Below are 16,559 nucleotides of genomic sequence, written 5' to 3' on the forward strand. Positions count from 1 at the left end.
GGAGATGGTTCAGCAAGTAAAGGGCTTGGTTACCAATCTGATGACCTGAGTTCCAACCCCAGGACCTGCTTGGTGGAAGGAGAAAGCCCACTCTTGAAGGTTGTCTTCTGACTTCACAAGCACCCAGACATGACTCTGCTTACTCCACATAAGAAAATGTAAGAACAACAGTAACAAGAAAGCTCTTATGGGCTGGGGATATAGCTGTGCTGGTAATGTGCTTGCATGACATTCAGGAAGCCCTGGGTTTGACTCCTCAAAAAGATTTGGCTTGGGGAATATACCTGTAATCCCAGCGTTCATTTGTGAGGGTAAGGTAGGAGGACTGCCATGAGTTCGAGGCCACCCTGGGCTACATAGTGAGTACCAAGCCATCCAGAAATGCATTAAGTATACCCTCTCTTAACAAGTTAGCATTCTCTTTTTGGAAGGTTAATCATGAGATTAGATGTGCTCCAAAATTGGAATTTTTAAGAGGTAGGCAAAAAATAAGGTTAAAGACTTATTTTTATTATCTCTAATTATGTGTGCTTGCATGTTAGTACAGGTGCCCAGAGAGGCCAGAGGCATTCAATTCCCTGGAGCTGGAGTTACAGAGGTCTATAAGCCACTATGTGGGTGCTGGGATCCAAACCCAGGTCCTCTGCTTAAGAAGCCAGTGCTCTTAACTGCTAAGGCATTTCTCTGGCCCTTATTTTATTTATTCTTTTTTTTTTTTAAATTGAAGCTAGCTTGATCTATAGAGACAGTCCAGAATAGCCAGGGCTACCCAGAGAAACCTTGCCTTGAAAAAATAAAAACAAAATAAAAAAACAAATAACAACAACAACAAAAAAAACTTACTATGTGTGCATGAGTGTGTAAGGGTGTATATGGGTCAGATGACAAGTGTGGGAATCCATTTCTCCTCCTATCCTAGGCCCTGGGGACGGATCTCAGGCTAGGCATTGGGGTAGGTGCATATATCCGTTTAACCATCTCACTGGTCCTGGTTCTGTTTTTTTCTTTCTTTTCTTTTTTTGAGACAAGGGTTCATGCAGCCCAGGCTGACCACCATGCCAGGTTTTATGAAGTGCTGGAAAATAAATCCAGGCTTTATGCATGTTAGGCAAACACTTTACCAACTGAACTATACCATAACTCCCCCAACCCCCTTTTTAAAGACTCATTTCTGGAGAGAGAGAGAGAGAGAGAGAGAGAGAGAGAGAGAGAGAATATGCAAATGTATGTCAGCACTCAGAGGTCAGACAAAGGTGTGAGGGGCTGGAGTCAGAGCAACTCATGTCTTCTCAAAGAGCAGGAAGCACTCTTAACCACAGGGCACAGGGCCATCAATCTAGCCCCCATGGCTGGCCTGGCTTGAGACAGGATCTCACTTTGTTGCCCTGACTGAGCTCTAACGTTTGGTGATCTTCCTGTCTCTGCCTCCTCAGTGCCAGGGGTGCAGGTATCTGCCGCTACAACAGCTTGGGTGACTCCCAGCCTGAGGAGAAAGACGTTGAGTAGATTCAGATCTTTCTTTAGAAACTGTTTTTCTTTTAATTTACCATTTATAACCAAAAGGTGGTTGGGCATCTGGAACCAAAATAATCTAAGGCCTTGAAAGGCCTGCCTCCTTCTAACACAAAACACAAAAGGATAACCCAGAAATTCTGACAGGGGCTCACCTCAGTTGTTTCCAGAGAAGACTCAGCCAACACTGGCTGGTAATGCCCCTCCCCCTCCAAATTCAGTGTGAATTGACAGGACCTCTCCATACAAACCATCTGTGCTGCCTGCCTCTTCCTCAGCCACAAACAAGCACTCAGCCATCTGACTGAAGGAACCACTTGTTCACACTTTTTAATGGGAAGTGATAATACCCTCAAAAAAAGGACAATCCTAGCAGTCAGAACTGGTACAGAGTATCTAGGTGTACAACTCATCCCAGGAGCTGGGCAGTGGCGGCTCCCATGAGGAGCTTAGAGAGGAATCCTGCAGGATGCCTCAAGTACAGGGTCCTGTATTTTCAGAAATTGCACCTGGGCTCCCAAGGTGGTAGGACCCCTGGAGCAGCCATTAGGGAAGAGGCAAGAGCAAGTCCACAAGAATCAGCTGAGGCACTCCATGCTTGCTCTGACTCGCTCCATCTCATGCAGGAAACTGTAGAACTGAGGCAAGGTTAATTCTGGGGAGAGAAAATTCAGTTTGAGGTGAGTGTTTCTAATGCCACAGAATCACCCAGGGAAATCCATTTCTACTCGCAGTTACTGTACTTCTGTGACGGGGAGCCGGCCCGGGACCTCGAGTAAACAGTGCTCCTTCCCAGGCTGACATCTATTTTCTTTGGTATAGCTCAGCAGCTCTTTCTTTCTTTTTGTGGTGCTGGGAACCAAACCCTGGCCTATAGCACGCTAGGCAAGGGCCACTGCATGCAGCTAAGTGGCTCCTGATGGATAATCCGTCAGAATAAGGAACCTACAGTCTTGACCATGCAAGGGCCCCAGCTCTAAGAACTGATGTGTGTTTACAAAGTGTCAGGCAGAAGCATGGAGAGTTTACCAGTGGACATCCTTCGGGATGTTCAGGGACCTTCACAAGAGTTTTTTGCCCCCAGTCTGTTCCATTTTAGCCCCTCCCCATCCTTTTCCCTTCACTCAGGGTTTCCAGGCTCTAGGGTACTCCAGCTGAGTAACAGCCCTGACACTGCTTCATGAGAGGGAAGGAGTGGATGGGCGCTCTAGAGCTTGGTGATGACTTTGTCTTAGACCGGCTGTGTCAGGCAGACTTCAGCAGCTCAGGTGACTGAAGGAAGAAGTGGAAAGCTTCCAAACAGGTTCCAGACTTACCTATATACACGTTTTCAGCTTGTTTTCCTTTCTTAACCACCAACTTTAACTAAAAGGAAAGAGGGGAAAAAGAAAAAGTAAAGAAAATAAATAAATAACAAATTAAAATGATGGGCAGGCCCAGCACGATGGCTCAGTGGGTTTGGTCCCTGGAAGCCACATCAAGGTGGGAAGAGACCAGCTCCACGGAGCTGTCCCCTGATCTCCACGTCTATGACATGGCATGTACGCCCCACCCAGCTCTCTACACACACTAACAATAAACTGAAAAAATTTAGATGACAGCTGAGAAAAGAAACTCCTTCAAACCTTTTCACCTAATTAAATCTTAAAGTTTCCCAGAGTCTCAAGGAGACTAAGCACACACTTCACTTCTGGGCGACATCCCAGTCCCAGCATAGTTCTAATGGAGGTGTCATATGAAGTGGATTGAACTATCCCATACCAAAAATTCTCAACAATCCCCTTGAAGCAACTGAACTTTTTGACTAACACCAAGATGTGCTCATCTGAAGGCAGGCACATGATCCCTTGGCTGAACACACCGCTCTGAGATACACAGGGCACTTTAGGGAGAACATGACTTAAGAGGATACCAAACCAGCCGGGCGGTGGAGGCACATGCCTTCAATCCCAGCACTCGGGAGGCAGAGGCAGGTGGACCTCTGTGAGTTCGAGGCCAGCCAGCCGGCCTACAAGAGCTAGTTCCAGGACAGGCTCTAAAAACAAACAAACAAACCAAAAAAAAAAAAAAAAATCTACAATGCAACCCTGTCTCGAAAAACCAAAAAAAAAAAAAAAAAAAAAAAAAAAAAAAAAAAAAAAAAGACGAAAAGATACCAAACTTGTGGTGGTTTGAATGAAATGGCTGCCATAGGCCCATCTATCTGAGCGTTTAGTCACCAGGGAGTAGAACTCTGATAGGATTAGGAGGTGTGGTCTTGTTGGAGGAAGGGTGTCTCTGGTGGGCTTTAAGGTCTCAAAAGCACATGCCAGGCCTAGGCTTTCTCCCTCTCTCTTCCTGCTGCCCGTGGATCAGGATGTAGAACTCTCGTCTACTCTCCAGCACCATGTCTACCTGCACGCTGCGATGATGATGATGGACTAACCTCTGAAACTGGAAGCAAGCCCCCAGTTAAATGTTTTCCTTTCTAAGAGTTGCCATGGTTAGGGCTGGAGAGATGGCTCAATGGGTTAAGACTGCTGGCTGCTTTCCCAGAGGATCTTGGTTCAATTCCCAGCCAGCACCCACATGACAGCTTACAACTGTCTGTAACTTCAGTTCCAATGAATCACACATCCTCACACCAATACACATAAAATTTAAAAAAAAAGTTGCCATGGTCATGGTGTTTCTTGCAATAGAACACTAACACAAACAATGCAGCTTTAATTTAAAAAAAAAATTGAGGCAGGGTCTCATAAAGCACAAACTGGCTCTACTTTCTCCTTTAAAAAATTTAGGGCTGGAGAGAGGGCACAGTGGTTAAGAGCACTGACTGCTCATCCAGAGGTCCCAGGTTCAATTCCCAGCACCCACATGGCAGCTCATAACTGTCTATAACTCCAAGATCAGGCACCCTCACACAGACATACCTGTAGGCAAAACACCAATGCACATAAAATAAAAAAATATAAATAATTTGGGGGCTGGAGAGATGGCTCAGAGGTTAAGAGCACTGACTGTTCTTCCAGAGGTCCTGAGTTCAATTCCCAGCAACTACATGGTGGCTCACAACCATCTGTACTGTGATCTGGCGCCCTCTTCTGGCTTGCAGGCATACATGGAGGCAGAATGTTGTATACATAATAAATAAATAAATCTTAAAAAATAAATAAATAGCCAGGCGGTGGTGGCGCATGCCTTTAATCCCAGCACTCGGGAGGCAGAGGCAGGCGGATCTCTGTGAGTTCGAGACCAGCCTGGTCTACAAGAGCTAGTTCCAGCACAGGCTCTAAAGCTGCAGAGAAACCCTGTCTTGAAAAAAACCAAAAAAATAAATAAACAAATAAAATCATTTATTTATTTATTTATTTATTTACTTACTTACTTATTTATTGTGCATTGGTGTTTTGCCTGCATGTATGTCTGTGTGAAAGTGCTGTATCCCCTGGAACTGGAGTTACAGACAGTTATGAGCTGCCATCTGGGTGCTGGGGATTGAACCTAGGTCCTCTGGAAGAGCAGCCAGTGCTCTTAACTGCTGAGCCATCTCGCCAGGCCCCTGGCCTTGAACTTTTGATGTTTGAACCTCCTGAGTGTGGAGATTCCAGGCCTGTGCCACCATGCTGTTTTTAATAACTTTTAACCAGGTTGAAAGCCTCCCCATGGCCACTGCCCAAGACTCACCTGTAGAAATATGCTTCCCACCTTCTCCAGTTCACTGCTCCCAGATGTCACTGTGGCACAAGGAAAAGAACTCTAAGTGGCTGACTTCTAAAGAGCTCACCATAGCAGGCTATTTGGAGCAGCCATGTCGGAGTGAACCCAGCACCAGGGATGGGAGTGGCTGGAGAAATGGCACAGGCTGCTCTTCCAGAGGACGCGGGTTCAATTCCCAGCACCCACATGGCAGTTTACAACTGTCTGTAACTCCAAGAGCTGACACCCTCTCACAAATACACACTCTCACAAATATACATGTGGGCAAAACAACAATGCATATAAAATAAATAAATTTTTTAAAAAAAGGGCTGGAGAGATGGCTCAGTGGTTAAGAGCACTGGCTGTTCTTCCAGAGGTCCTGAGTTCAATTCCTAGCATCCACATGGTGGCTCACAGCCATCTATAATAGGATCTGATGCCCTCTTCTGGTCTGCAAGCACACATGCAAAGCACTTATACATAAAATATAAATAAATAAAATTAAAAACAAAACAAAACAAAAACAAGCCTTCCCCACCCAGGCTCTCAAAAGTCTCTGCAGTCTAGGCCCAGCACAGCTGAACATGTGACCAGGAATGGACCCATCTAGTTACCTCCAAATCGCCACTCCATATCAATCAGCTGGTTAATCATCAGGGTCTGACCTATGGCCCACTGTGCAAGGGTTGAGGCGTTCTGCTTCCACTGGAAGAAAAGCAAAGGCCAGGGCCATCAGAGTGGGGACCATCAGTCCCCAGCCTCTGCTTCAAGCACAGCAGTGCTCAGGACTCAACAAAGAAGGAAGAAAGCAGAGCCAAGAGCTGAGTCTACCTGCATGCACATACCCAGGACACGGCAGGAACGCGTCTTTCAACAGGGCTCCTGAAGCCCAGCTGATTTGAAATTGCTAGTAGCTGAGGCTGGCCTTGAGTCCCACTCCCAGTGCTGGGATTATAGGCGTGTACCACTAAACTCAGGTTAAATTTTTCATCCCAAAATTTAATCCAATTGCAACAACAACGACATTAATATTTGGTCAAGTCAAAGGAAAAGAGCACAGGGCTGCCCTAAGCAGGTGTGTCATTCCTGTGAGGCCGACTGGAGAAGAACGGGATGGTTTTGTCTGGCTCAGCATTTTTCCCCCTTTCCTTTTCTTTCATGAAATAAAAGCCAGGATCTTAACCTCGATTAATAGAATTATACCTTTTCAGAAAAGTAAGTGGCTTTCTCCTCACTGAGCCCTGTAAGAGAACAGAAAAGATAATTAACATAACAAAGAGCTCAAAGAGCTCGGAGGCCTTCCCCCCTCCCCCTCCCACCTCTGGCAACCTACCTAGAGTCAGGAGATCAGCCTGCACCTGCTCTGCAGTGAGGCCCTTCTTCAATGCACCTTGCAGGCAGGGGAGAAACCAGAAAGTGTAAATGAGTGCATGAGTCAGTAAGAAGGAACTGTGGGCAGGGCACAACCTCTTCACCATCACTGCACTGTGGAGTCAGTTGCCCTCAGGGATGCTGGACTGAGATAGAGACAACAGAAAAGACTGGGTCTGAGACAGGTCGGTGGAGGGAAGAATGAGCAAGGCTACAGTCCTGGCTAGAGCACGGACGGCAGCCTGAAACAAAGTTTAGTTAGAACTGGAGTGCAGCCAGGCATGGTGGCACATGTCTTTAATCCCGGCACTCAGGAGACAGAGGCAGGCAGATCTTTGAGTTTGAGGCCACTCTGGTATACAGAGCAAGTTCCAGGAAAGCCAAGGCTACACAGAGAAATTCAGTCTCAAAAATCAAACCACAGGGGCTGGAGAGATGGCTCAGCGGTTAAGAGCACTCACTGGCTGCTCTTCCAGAGGTCCTGAGTTCAATTCCCAGCAACCACATGGTGGCTGACAACCATCTGTAATGAGATCTGGTGCCTTCTTCTGGCATGTGGGCATACATGGAGGCAGAATATTGTATACATAATAAATAAATAAATTAATTAAAAAAAAAACCAAACCACAACAAACCAAAAGCTGAGTGGGGTTTGAAGACATAGCTTAGTTGGTTTCTCTGGAGTTGCGGGTACTGGGACCAAACTTGGGTCCTCAAGGACACTCTTCTTTTGTTTTTTGTGACGAACAGCTTTGGAGCCTGTCCTGGAACTTGCTCTGTAGACCAGGCTAGCCTTGAATTCACAGAGATCCGTCTGTCTCTGTTTCCTGAGTGCTGGGATTAAAGGCATGCACCACTACTGCCCAGCACAAGGGCACTCTTAACTGCGGACAATCCTCCTGCCTCAGCTTTGTCAATGTTGGGATTATAGGTGGTGGCCATCATGCCAGTGTTCCATTATCTATCCACGTTGATTCAAGGCAGGTTGCTGTCACTGGGTATTGGCCTTCACAGTTTTGCTGGGAAGATTCCCCTAATCTGTCCAGGGCTCATCCCTACTGCATTTAGACTTATATGAATCTCAAAACTTTAGAAAGGACCCCTGACAGTGACACTTAGAAATGGCCTTGCAGTCAGGTGTTCAGGGGACAGGTCTACAGTCTTGGCCCTACGTATGGAAGGTTTGGTGGGAACATCCAGTAAGGAGAGTAGGTAGGAGACAGCGGGAAGTCATCATAGGCTGGAAGCACTCACCCTGGGGGCTGGGTAGCTGAATCCACCCTGGGAAACCCAGGAGAGAGCAAGGTGGCGGTCACTATATACTGACAAAATACCTGCTATGGTGCCAGCAACACTGGGAGACATTAGAAAGACACAGATAATAACGTCTGCCCTAGTGAGGCTTGTATTCCACTGAGCAACATAACATACCAATAATATAAGAAGCATGGAGACCTAGGGAGGCAGCGGCAGGCGGATCTCTGCGAGCTTGACAGGACAGCCAAGGCTCCACAGATAAACCCTGTCTTGGAAAACCAAAAAGAAAAAGAAAAAAAAAAAGGTAGACAAAAAGAAGAGGAGGAGAAGAAGAGGAGGAGAAGAATAAAAAGAAAAAGAAACATGGAGTCCACACCGAGTACTAAAAGGTCAATGTACCAGAGGAAAGCAGGAAAAGTTGACAGTCCTGGGGCCAAAGGCCAACTTTAGTCCTTTGTAGGAAAATAGCACTCCCATGCCTTAGGAATGTGGGAAAATTTGTGTGCTCTTTCTCTCTTAGCAAAAATAATAAGAAGAAAGAAATCACACACACATACCGGGGGGGGGAGAGAGAGAGAGAGAGAGAGAGAGAGAGAGAGAGAGAGAGAGAGAGAGAGAAACATACAATCTGTGAGCACTGTTTGATGGGGATCATTCTTTCATTCTACCTGATTACAGACAAAACATGTTGGGGAGTAGGGATGGGAAATTACTTTTTAACAGAAAATGCAAGTCAGTACTGGATCACCTCTAAGGACCAGAAAGCTTGCTAGGGATAAGCAGCAGCTTAAATTAAGTCCATACTGCTGATAACCCTGAAGGGCAGCTGCCACTCAACTTTATATCTTCTGTTTTATTTCCCCTGGTTCTAGAGACTGAACCCAGGTGCTGCCACTGAGCTGTCTATCGTCAGCTCATCTTTCTCTTCCCTTCCAACAGTGAACTCCAGGAGCCCCTCAGCTCCATTTCATCCCCGAGGAAGGTGATTATCAGAGGTGAAGAACCTGGGCCAAGGACTCCACAGTGAGCAAGCAAGGAGCGCAGAAGGCCCCACCCCCAAGCAACCAAATAAATGCAGGTTAGGGCCCTATCTGGACCCTGCTGAGTGGGAGAACAATGGCCATAAGCAACACAATGCAGCAGATAATGAGGAACCAAGCACACAGGCTGCAAGATTTCCTTACAGATAGGAGAGTGGCCTGTGCTTATCTTTCACAGATAGATAACTAGGCATTCCGGAATGAAATGCTGTCTGCTACTAGCTTTAAACAAATACAGTTTGGAGAGCGGTGAGGGGCAGTGAAATAACTCGGGGAGGGGTTGGTAGCTGTTCCAGTGGGATGTTTTCAAGAACTACATAAAATGCTAGGTATAGCAGTGCATGCCTTTAGTTGCAGCATTCTGGATGCTGAGGCAGGCAGGTCTCTAAGTTTCAGGCTAGCCTGGACTACATAGCAAGTTCTAGACCAGTCAAGGCTACACAATAAGCCCCTATCTCACAAATCCAAAATACCAAACCAAACCAAACCATACGCTAGTGTGGTGTAATTCCAGTACTCAGGTAGCTGAGGCAGGAGACTTGTGAGTCAGATGCCAGTCTGTGTTGCAGATTGAAACCCTGCTCAAAAGAAGAAACTGAACTCAGAAGGCAGAGGCAGGTAGATCTCTGTGAGTTTGAGAGTAGCCTGCTCTACACAGTGAGATTCAGAAAAGACAGGGCTACACAGTAAGGCTTTGTCTCAAAAACAAACAAACCAAAAAGCAAAACACTAATGACTTCTCCAGTGCTTTCACTTGACAGTCTCTACCCAGTGCAGCTAAAACTGGTTCCCCAGTGCCAAGGCTGGGGCTGGTGGTGCAGGAAGACCTTCTGGCAGCAGGAAGTGAGTTCCCTTTCAGCAATAACAGGCCACATTACAATTAGTCAACTAAATTAATGGCAGAAGGATGTGGACCGTCTTCTTTTTTTTTTTCCCTGCCTTTGTTTTGAGAGCAAGAAGAGTAATGAGAGAGATACAGAGAGAGTAATGTTAGGTAGCACAGGCTGATTTCAAACTTTTGATCTTCCTGACTCAGCCTCACATGCATTGGAATTACAGGCATGAGGCACACCAGCAGTCTTTATATTTTTATTTTTAATCTATGATAAAAATATCATAGGCTAGCTGGGTGGTGGCACATGCCTGTAATCCCAGCACTTGAGAGGTAGAAGCAGGCGGATCTCTGTGAGTTGGAAGCCAGCCTGGTCTACAGTGCAAGTTCAGGACAGCCAGGGTTACAAAGAGAAACACTGTCTCAGAAAACCAAAAAAATGAATGAATGAATAAAAAAAACAGACTGATATTTCCATGAAATGCAATAAAAATTAATTTCTAGAGACATGAACAAAAAAGGCACTCAAAATATAAGTCCTGCTCATATTTTGTGATCCCAGAACTCAGAGGCTGGGACAGGAAGACTGTTGCTGGTTCAAAGCCACCCTGAGCTACAGAGACACTGTCTCAAAAAAAACCCAAATAGCATAGTGAGTCAATAAAGTGCTGGGTAAGTGTGGGGACTTGTGTTGGACCCCAGAACCCACTTAGTAAAGCTGGGAATGGCGATGCTCACTTGTACTTCAGCACTGGGACCTGGCCAGGCAGGCTACCCTAACAGCTGAGTTTCAGGCCAGTGATAGACCCTTCTCAAAAAACAAGGTGGTTGGCTCTGGTCTCCTCACACAGGCACATACCTGCACATATATAAACACGCAAAAATAATGGTAACAAACAAAAATGAAAAAATGCATTAATAAAATCATTACACACGGCAGTGGAGGCACCCCTTTAATTCCAGCACTCGGGAGGCAGAGGCAAAAGGATCTCTGTGAGTTTAAAATTAGCTTGGTCTATGGAGCCAGCTCTATGACAGACAGGGCTACACAGAGCAACCCTGTCTCAGAAAAAAAAAAAATCCATTACACCATTACACATGGCAGGGCACACCTTTAATCCCAGCACCCAGGAGGCAGAGGCTGGTTGATCTCTGTGAGTTTAAGGCTGTCTTGATCTACATAGGGAACTCCAAGACAGCCAAAGCTACATAAACACTGTCTCAAAATTAAGCAAGCAAGCAAACAAAAAGTATAATGGGATGGGGTTGGGGAAGCGGTCTTAGCATGGGGAAGGCCCTGGATTCTGGTTCTAGTATCACACCACATAAAGAACCAGTTACGGTAGGGCATACATTTGATCCCGAAGGCAGAGGCAGGAGGCTCTCTCTGAGTTGGAGACCATTCTCTACATAGCAAATTTCAAGATTGTCAGGGCTACATAGTGAGACTCTGTTCTCAGACAGACAGACAGAGACAGAGAGAGATTCAATGACACTGGAGAACCCTGCCCTTCAGTTTCTGAACTTAGGCAGGCCCAGTGTGAGCTTTCATGGCCGCTCTGCTGTGTCAGCAAGCTGTACCTGGGTTCACAGGCCTCTTAGAATACTACAAATCCCTCAGATAAAATGTACAATACTGGCATATAATCAATGTACCTCTCAGTCCCTTACACCTCCTCACACATTGTACATACATGCAACGCTAATTATACCACTTTGTTTGAGAAGAATGAACAAAAATTGTCTGTCCATGTTGCATACAGCTATGATTTTTAAAAACGCTTAAGGCTTATTTTGTCTCTCCTAACCTTAAAAATGTTTTTGATCCTTGGATGGTTGGTTGAGTCCACAGACACAGACCACTGAACATGGAGAGCTGTGACGTTCACCTCCTTACCCAGATTCTGTATGCCCTGCCATGTCTGGCTTTTACTGGGTGCTGCTTGGACGACTCCCCAACTAAAGGAAGGTTCATGTAGCAGTATTGTCTTTTTGGAGCTGCTGAGAGTCAACTCACCATTCGGAACCAGAAGGAGGCTTTTCATGATGCTTTTGAGGGGGCCAAGACTGATCTGATTAGTAGTGGCAAATTCAGAGAGCTGAGCCAGAAAGCGCTCCACCTGCAGAGAGGGGATAACACAGACCTTTACTTACCTTTTAAAGAGATTTATTTTATTTATGTGCATGAGTATTCTGCCTGCATGCGTGTTTCACGGGATCCATGAAACAAGAATGACAGAGGGCTGTGAGCTGCCATGTGGATTCTGGGAACTGAACCCAGGTCCTTTATAAGTGCAGCCAGCACCCAGACCTTCTTCTTTAAGATCTCAGGCCTTTAGATCCATGTTGGCAAAACCTCCTCAGCACAAAATGCCTCACTCACCTCTTTGGGTTCAGTTAGGAAATGGAAAAGCACTTCTGTCAGGGCTGAGAACTGCTGCAAAAGGACAACAGAGAAAGTCAGCAGTCAGCACCACTCCTGTCCCCTGCTGCCCACCCCCCAGTGTGCCAGCCACATTCCCACATTTGTCTCCACTCCAACTAGTGTGCCACACACCGTCCAACTGTAGGCTTTTGAAAGAGGACAGAATCAGATAGCTTGATGATCCACGTTTTATTAATTCTTGATGTTTTTTTGTTGTTGTTTTTGTTTTTTTGGGTTTTTTTTTGGTTTTTCAAGACAGGATTTCTCTGAGTAGCCTTGGCTATCCTGGTGCTCGCTCTGTAGACCAGGCTAGCCTCAGATTCACAGAGATCTTCCTTGCTTCTGCCTCCCAATTCTTTGAGAATTTTATACACTGCGTTTATATCATGTTCACCCCTTCCCCTTTTATTTATGTGGGGGATCATGGGGGGCAGTCAGAAAACAGCTTTCAAGAGCTAGATCTCACCTTCTACTATGTTGAGGCCGGGTCTCTCTTTGTTTTTGAGACAGGGTCTCACTGTGTTTCCCCGACAGGCCTGAAGCTTGATAGGTAGACCAACCTGGCCTTGAACTCACAGAGACCTGCCTACCTCTGCCTCCTCCCTGTTGGGATTAAAGGCCAAACGTTTACTATAAGTAGTGTGTGTGGGAGGACCCAGAAAATCCCTTGCTGTCTTCCCCTGAGATGCTGGTTCTTTGTTTCTGGATTCTGTTGCTGTTTTGAGGCTGAGTGTTTCTGTGTGACACTGGTTTATAGATCGAGGCCAGCCAGGGTTCCATAGTGAGACCCTGTCTGAAAATAAACGAAAATAGTAATAAAATAAAGGTGTATAGCCAGGTGGTGGTAGTGTTCACCTTTAATCCCAACACTCAGGGGGCAGAGGCGGGTGAATCTCTGGTTCAAGGCCAGCCTGGTCTACAGAGTGAGTTCCGGGACAGCCACTGATAAACAGAGAAACCCTGTTCCAAAAACCAAAAGAATAAAGAAATTTAAAAACAAATCAAATAAATAAGTAAATAAAGGTGTGTGGTACAATGACCACCTTTGAGGCAGGATCTGCTCTCTTGTTTCTTCTGCTGAGAATGAACATTCCCTGGGGGGCGTTACACACCTATGATTTGCAATCTCGATAAGAAACACAGACTTCCCTTACATTTCTTGATACAGCCTTTTGTCTTCACAGCATCTTAACTCCTGCTAAATGCACAGGAAGTACTTGTTGTGGAAGTCTTCTGCTGCTGCCTTGCCCAGGAATTGCTTCCGCATCAGCTAACTCTCCCTACCAAAATCTTAACTACTATCAAAAGCAAACAGCAGAACTGCTCAATGTCAGGGAAAAGTCAGCCAGTGAAAGGATACACTCCTTCATTTACCAGGCAATCTTCCTAGAGGATGATGTCATACATACAATTTTAACAACAATCAGAGCCCCAGAACCATGAATTCTACTGCCGAGAGTAAGTGGCTCATATCTGTCCCATCCATGCTTACACAGACCCTTCTCCCTGGAAAGCACTGTTCATGAACAAAGAACAGAAGCTCAGCCAGGCAAGGTAGTACGCTCCTGCAACTGCACCCAGCACTTGGGGAGGCAGAGGCAGGAGTGGCCAGCTCTAGGCCAGCCAGACTACAGAGTGAGACCTTGCCTCAAGAAACAAACAAACCAGCCCACAACTTCTGCGACCCCAGTACAGCACTCAGGAGGCTAAGGCAGGAGGATCATGAATTTGAAGTTCATATAGGCTACACAGTTAAATGGTTTAATTAAAAAAAAAAATAAGTTAGCTACTCAGGAAGTTGAGGAAGGAGGATTCTAAATTCAAGGCCAGCTTGGGCAATTTATTGAAAATCAGACTCAAACAAACAAGGTCAGACATGGTTGTATATCCTACAATCCTAGCCCTGGAAGGCAGAGGAAGGAGGATTGCTTTCAGTTCCAGGCCAGTCAGGCTAACAAAGACCTTGTCTAAAAATAAAACAAAAAGCCAGGCAGTGGTGGCGCACACCTTTAATCCCAGCACTCAGGAGGCAGAAGCAGGCGGATCTCTGAGTTCGAGGCCAGCCTGGTCTATCAAGTGAGTTCCAGGACAGCCAGGACTGTTACACAGAGGAACATTGTCTTGAAAGAACAACAACAACAACAACAACAAAAAGATCTTGGGGATGCAAGATGGTTCAGCTGGCATAGGTGCTTGCTGCTGAGCCTGAGGGCCTGAGTTCAGTCCTTGGAACTTGTACAGACGAAGGACAGCTTCAAAGCCAACTCCCATAGGTTGTTCTACATTTTTAAAAATAACCTTATTTTTTTTTTAGCAGTAGAATCTTCCTTTCTTTCTTTTCTTTTCTTTTTTTTTTTTTGTACAAAAAGTCTTCCAGAGAACTGTGGTAACAACAAAACATTAGCCACTTCCCTTTGAAGTCTGACACTTGGTTCTGAATTCCTGGCTCCAGACTTGCAATTTTTCTGCTTCAGCCTCTCAAGCGGTGGCGCAAAAGGCATGTACTACCAATAGATCATATTTTTGTTACTTATTTTGAGACAGGGTCTCACTATGTAGCTCTAACTGGCCTGAAACTCATTATATAGAAGGGACTGGTTTTGAATTTACAGAGATTTGACTTCCCAGGCCTCCAGAATGTTGGGATTAAAGGTGAGTACTAGGCTGCCCTGCATAGTTTGGTTTTTATTCCTCAAACAGACCTACTAAGTGTGTGGGGGAGTTGAGGACCTCAGCTCCTGGGAAGTTAAGACCCAGTCAGGGAAAGAACACGTAGTACATTTAGAGGGGTGAAGGGTTAACTATTTATCTACTTTGTTTTTTGACAGGCGGTCTCACGTAGTTCAGACTGGCCTTGAAAGCTGGATCTGAATTCCTGCGGTCACCTAAGTTCTGGTATTGACAAGGACCAGTGTAACCCGTTTATTTCGGCAGGAGGACAGGATGGTCCCAGAGGCACTGATTTAGCTAATTTCTGCAGTCTGAACAGGAGGTGGCATTCCGAGCTCCACAACACATGGGACAGGGCCTCGAAAGCAAGCACCGTTCCTTTCCGGCACTGGGAAGGGGTGTGGTCGCCGGTCCCGTCTGAGCCTCTTCCGGCTCAGGCCCAGAGCCCCACTCTGGACTGGCCACACTGATGCCCACACTCGGCTTGCAGTCCACCTGCCCCGCTAATCTCTTCAACCCGGGGCCCCTCGGAATCCCCTCATTCCCGTCTCTAGGAGCCTACAGATCTGGTGCCCAGGGGCCCCCATCTCCGGAGTGAACCGGCCCACTCCTGAGCCCCTCCCGCGCCCAGGCGAGGCCCACCTGCGCGCCCAGCTGGTTCAGCTGCTGCATGTCACCGCGCACGGCCTCGGGCACCGGGTCCTGCATGCAATGCAGGCGGCCCATGGCGCCAGGAGCCTCGCAGCCCAGCAGCGGCGCTCGCTTCCTCCTCCTCGGCGTCGCAGCGCTTCCGCAGCCGCACTTTCGCCACAGTCCCAGCCGCCGCCGTTCTCGGGACGGCGCACGCGCGGCAGCCGGGCTCCAGGAACCGCTCTGAGGCTCACGCTTGGATTCCCGGTCTCTGCCTGGGTGATCCAATGTAAAGCGCTTGACCATCTGAGCCTCAATTTCACCGTATAATGTTATCTGGGGTGACTGCCAAAATCTTTGATCTTAGAGCTTGGTGCATAGGCATTCCTTAGTCAATGGCTGGTTGCTATCCTTATCATCGTTGCTGTTAAGTATTGGGAAATCTACCTATTAAATATATCTACCATTTCTCTTTCCTCTATACATTTGGTGCTGAGGATTGGTCCTGGGTTTTTGCACAGGCTTGGCAAGGGCTCTGCCACGAGCTGCGTCAACAAACCCCAGCAAAAACTGCGTGTCTAGCCTCTGATTCGGCACTGGTAACAGCAAAGGGCATAAACCAGGCAACCTTATCCCTCTAAGAGCCTAGCAGAGTGAAATAGATCTGAAACCTGGACAGGCATTAGTGTCATCTGGACAATTTGGTATAGCTACCAAGTGCTGGGCCCCACCTGCAACCAAGCTTGTAGAGAGAGCAGAATCTCCAGCACCTGGGTGAGTGCTGCCCTCACCCTCATTAGACAGGAGAAAATGGAAATCTACTCCCCTGGTGCTAGGACCTGCCCCACCCCCCCCCACGTAAGCAAGGGCTACATCGGCACTGAGTCTAGCCTGAGAGTACCCGGGATCTACGTGGAAACCTGGGGTAGAATTGACTGTCTGAGACAGTTTGGGTTTCCACACATCTCTGAAAAGTCCCTTTGGAAACGTTGACAAAAGTCTTCTGTTCAGAGACTTAGCGTACCCAGGAGTGGTCAACTCACAGGGCACATGTGGCCAAAGACAGCTATGAATTGTCCCAACACAAAACTATAAGCTTACTTAAAACATGAAACTGGGCTTGGCGGTGCAGGCCTTTATT

At 46.7% G+C, this 16,559-nt stretch overlaps 1 protein-coding gene across 2 annotated transcripts; it reads right to left on the reverse strand.

Annotated features, from left to right (window-relative positions):
* Positions 1–1,813: 1,813 nt before the first annotated feature.
* Positions 1,814–15,615, reverse strand: Commd7 (COMM domain containing 7). 2 transcript variants are annotated; one of them, XM_038330353.2, is made up of 9 exons: positions 15,431–15,615; positions 12,077–12,127; positions 11,711–11,813; positions 6,527–6,583; positions 6,397–6,434; positions 5,808–5,898; positions 5,179–5,228; positions 2,829–2,877; positions 1,814–2,167 (listed from the first exon to the last, which is right to left on the reverse strand). In XM_038330353.2, exons 1-9 carry the CDS (start codon positions 15,512–15,514, stop codon positions 2,091–2,093), a joined length of 600 nt encoding a protein of 199 aa, XP_038186281.1. In that variant the 5' UTR covers positions 15,515–15,615; the 3' UTR covers positions 1,814–2,090. The 2 variants fall into 2 exon arrangements, with proteins under 2 accessions (XP_038186281.1, XP_038186280.1); XM_038330352.2 differs by having other exon boundaries at positions 12,077–12,130.
* Between the last annotated feature and the right edge of the window lie 944 nt (positions 15,616–16,559).

The sequence above is a fragment of the Arvicola amphibius genome, chromosome 5 (genome assembly GCF_903992535.2).
Source record: "Arvicola amphibius chromosome 5, mArvAmp1.2, whole genome shotgun sequence".
NCBI lineage: Eukaryota > Metazoa > Chordata > Mammalia > Rodentia > Cricetidae > Arvicola > Arvicola amphibius.

What these genes read in the sequence shown, in the direction of transcription:
- Commd7 (XM_038330352.2), bottom strand. Translation starts at nt 15,514, where the DNA reads ATGGGCCGCCTGCATTGCATGCAGGACCCGGTGCCCGAGGCCGTGCGC. An exon ending in TCCTAACTGAACCCAAAGAG is followed by an intron (nt 11,814 to 12,076) that starts GTGAGTGAGGCA and finishes CCCTCTCTGCAG; the next exon opens with GTGGAGCGCTTTCTGGCTCA. An exon ending in TGGGAAGCATATTTCTACAG is followed by an intron (nt 2,878 to 5,178) that starts GTGAGTCTTGGG and finishes CTTTCCTTTTAG; the next exon opens with TTAAAGTTGGTGGTTAAGAA.